Source organism: Gossypium arboreum, chromosome 6, assembly GCF_025698485.1.
Source record: "Gossypium arboreum isolate Shixiya-1 chromosome 6, ASM2569848v2, whole genome shotgun sequence".
Classification (NCBI taxonomy): Eukaryota; Viridiplantae; Streptophyta; class Magnoliopsida; order Malvales; family Malvaceae; genus Gossypium; species Gossypium arboreum.
The window spans coordinates 5486260-5487340 of record NC_069075.1 but is presented as its reverse complement, the minus strand read 5'-3'; the positions used below and the strand labels follow the sequence as shown (position 1 = coordinate 5487340).

The following is a 1081-nucleotide window of genomic DNA, read 5'->3' as shown; positions in this document are numbered from 1 at the left end:
AATAATAAATAAAAAGAAAAAGAAAAAGAAAGATTGGGTTGCCTCCCAATAAGCGCTTGTTTAACGTCGTTAGCTCGACGCCTTGAACGGTTTTATGGTGGTTGTAACTGAATTTTCTCGACCGTGTGGGCCTGAAAATTTTCGTAAAATGGCTTCAGCCGTTGACCATTGACTGTGAACCGCTTTCCTGATTCTTCACTTTCTATTTCAACTGCGCCATGCGTAAATACTTCGGTCACAATAAAAGGTCCTTGCTACCGAGATCGAAGCTTACCTGGGAATAGCTTTAATACGGAGTTATAAAGCAAAACTTTTTGTCCTAATGAGAAATGCTTCTAAACTATATTTTTGTCATGAAACAACTTTGTTTTGTCTTTATAAATTCGAGCATTCTCATAGGCATCATTGCTCATTTCCTCCAATTCTTGAATGTCCAATTTCCTTGCCTTCCCTGCGGGCTCTAACTCCATGTTACATTGTCGAATAGCCCAATAAGCTTTATGCTCCAATTCTACTAGTAGATGACATGCTTTTCCAAAAACAAGTCGATACGGGGTTATGCCAATTGGTCCCTTATATGCTGTCCAATAGGCCCAAAGTGCATCATTGAGCCGAAGACTCCAATCCTTACGGTTGGGTCGAACCGTTTTTTCCAAAATTGACTTGATCTCCCTGTTTGAAACCTCTGCTAGGCAGTTCGTTTGGGGATGGTAGGCTGTTGCTATACGATGATGAACCCCATATTTTGATAATAGTGCCTCCATGACCTTATTGCAAAAGTGGGTACCACGATCACTGATCAAAGCTCGAGGTGTTCCAAACCTAGAAAAAATAGTTCGTTTCAGAAACTCCACAACAGTTTTAGCGTTATCATTATGAGTAGGCTTTGCTTCTATCCACTTAGAAACATAGTCTACCGCAAGAAGTATATATACGTTTCCAAACGAAGAAATAAAGCGGCCCATGAAATCAATGCCCCATACATCAAAAATCTCACATACATGAATCGGGGATAGGGGCATTTGATTTCATTTAGTGATATTACCTGTATGCTGGCATTTATCGCAAGACTTACAGAAGT

The 1081-nt window shown here is 40.1% G+C and overlaps 1 protein-coding gene across 1 annotated transcript; it reads right to left on the bottom strand.

Annotated features, from left to right (window-relative positions):
• Positions 1 to 335: 335 nt before the first annotated feature.
• On the bottom strand, positions 336 to 764 carry LOC108485285 (uncharacterized). Its single transcript, XM_017789113.1, has one exon. The coding sequence runs from the start codon at positions 762 to 764 to the stop codon at positions 336 to 338; it is 429 nt and encodes a 142-aa protein (XP_017644602.1).
• Between the last annotated feature and the right edge of the window lie 317 nt (positions 765 to 1081).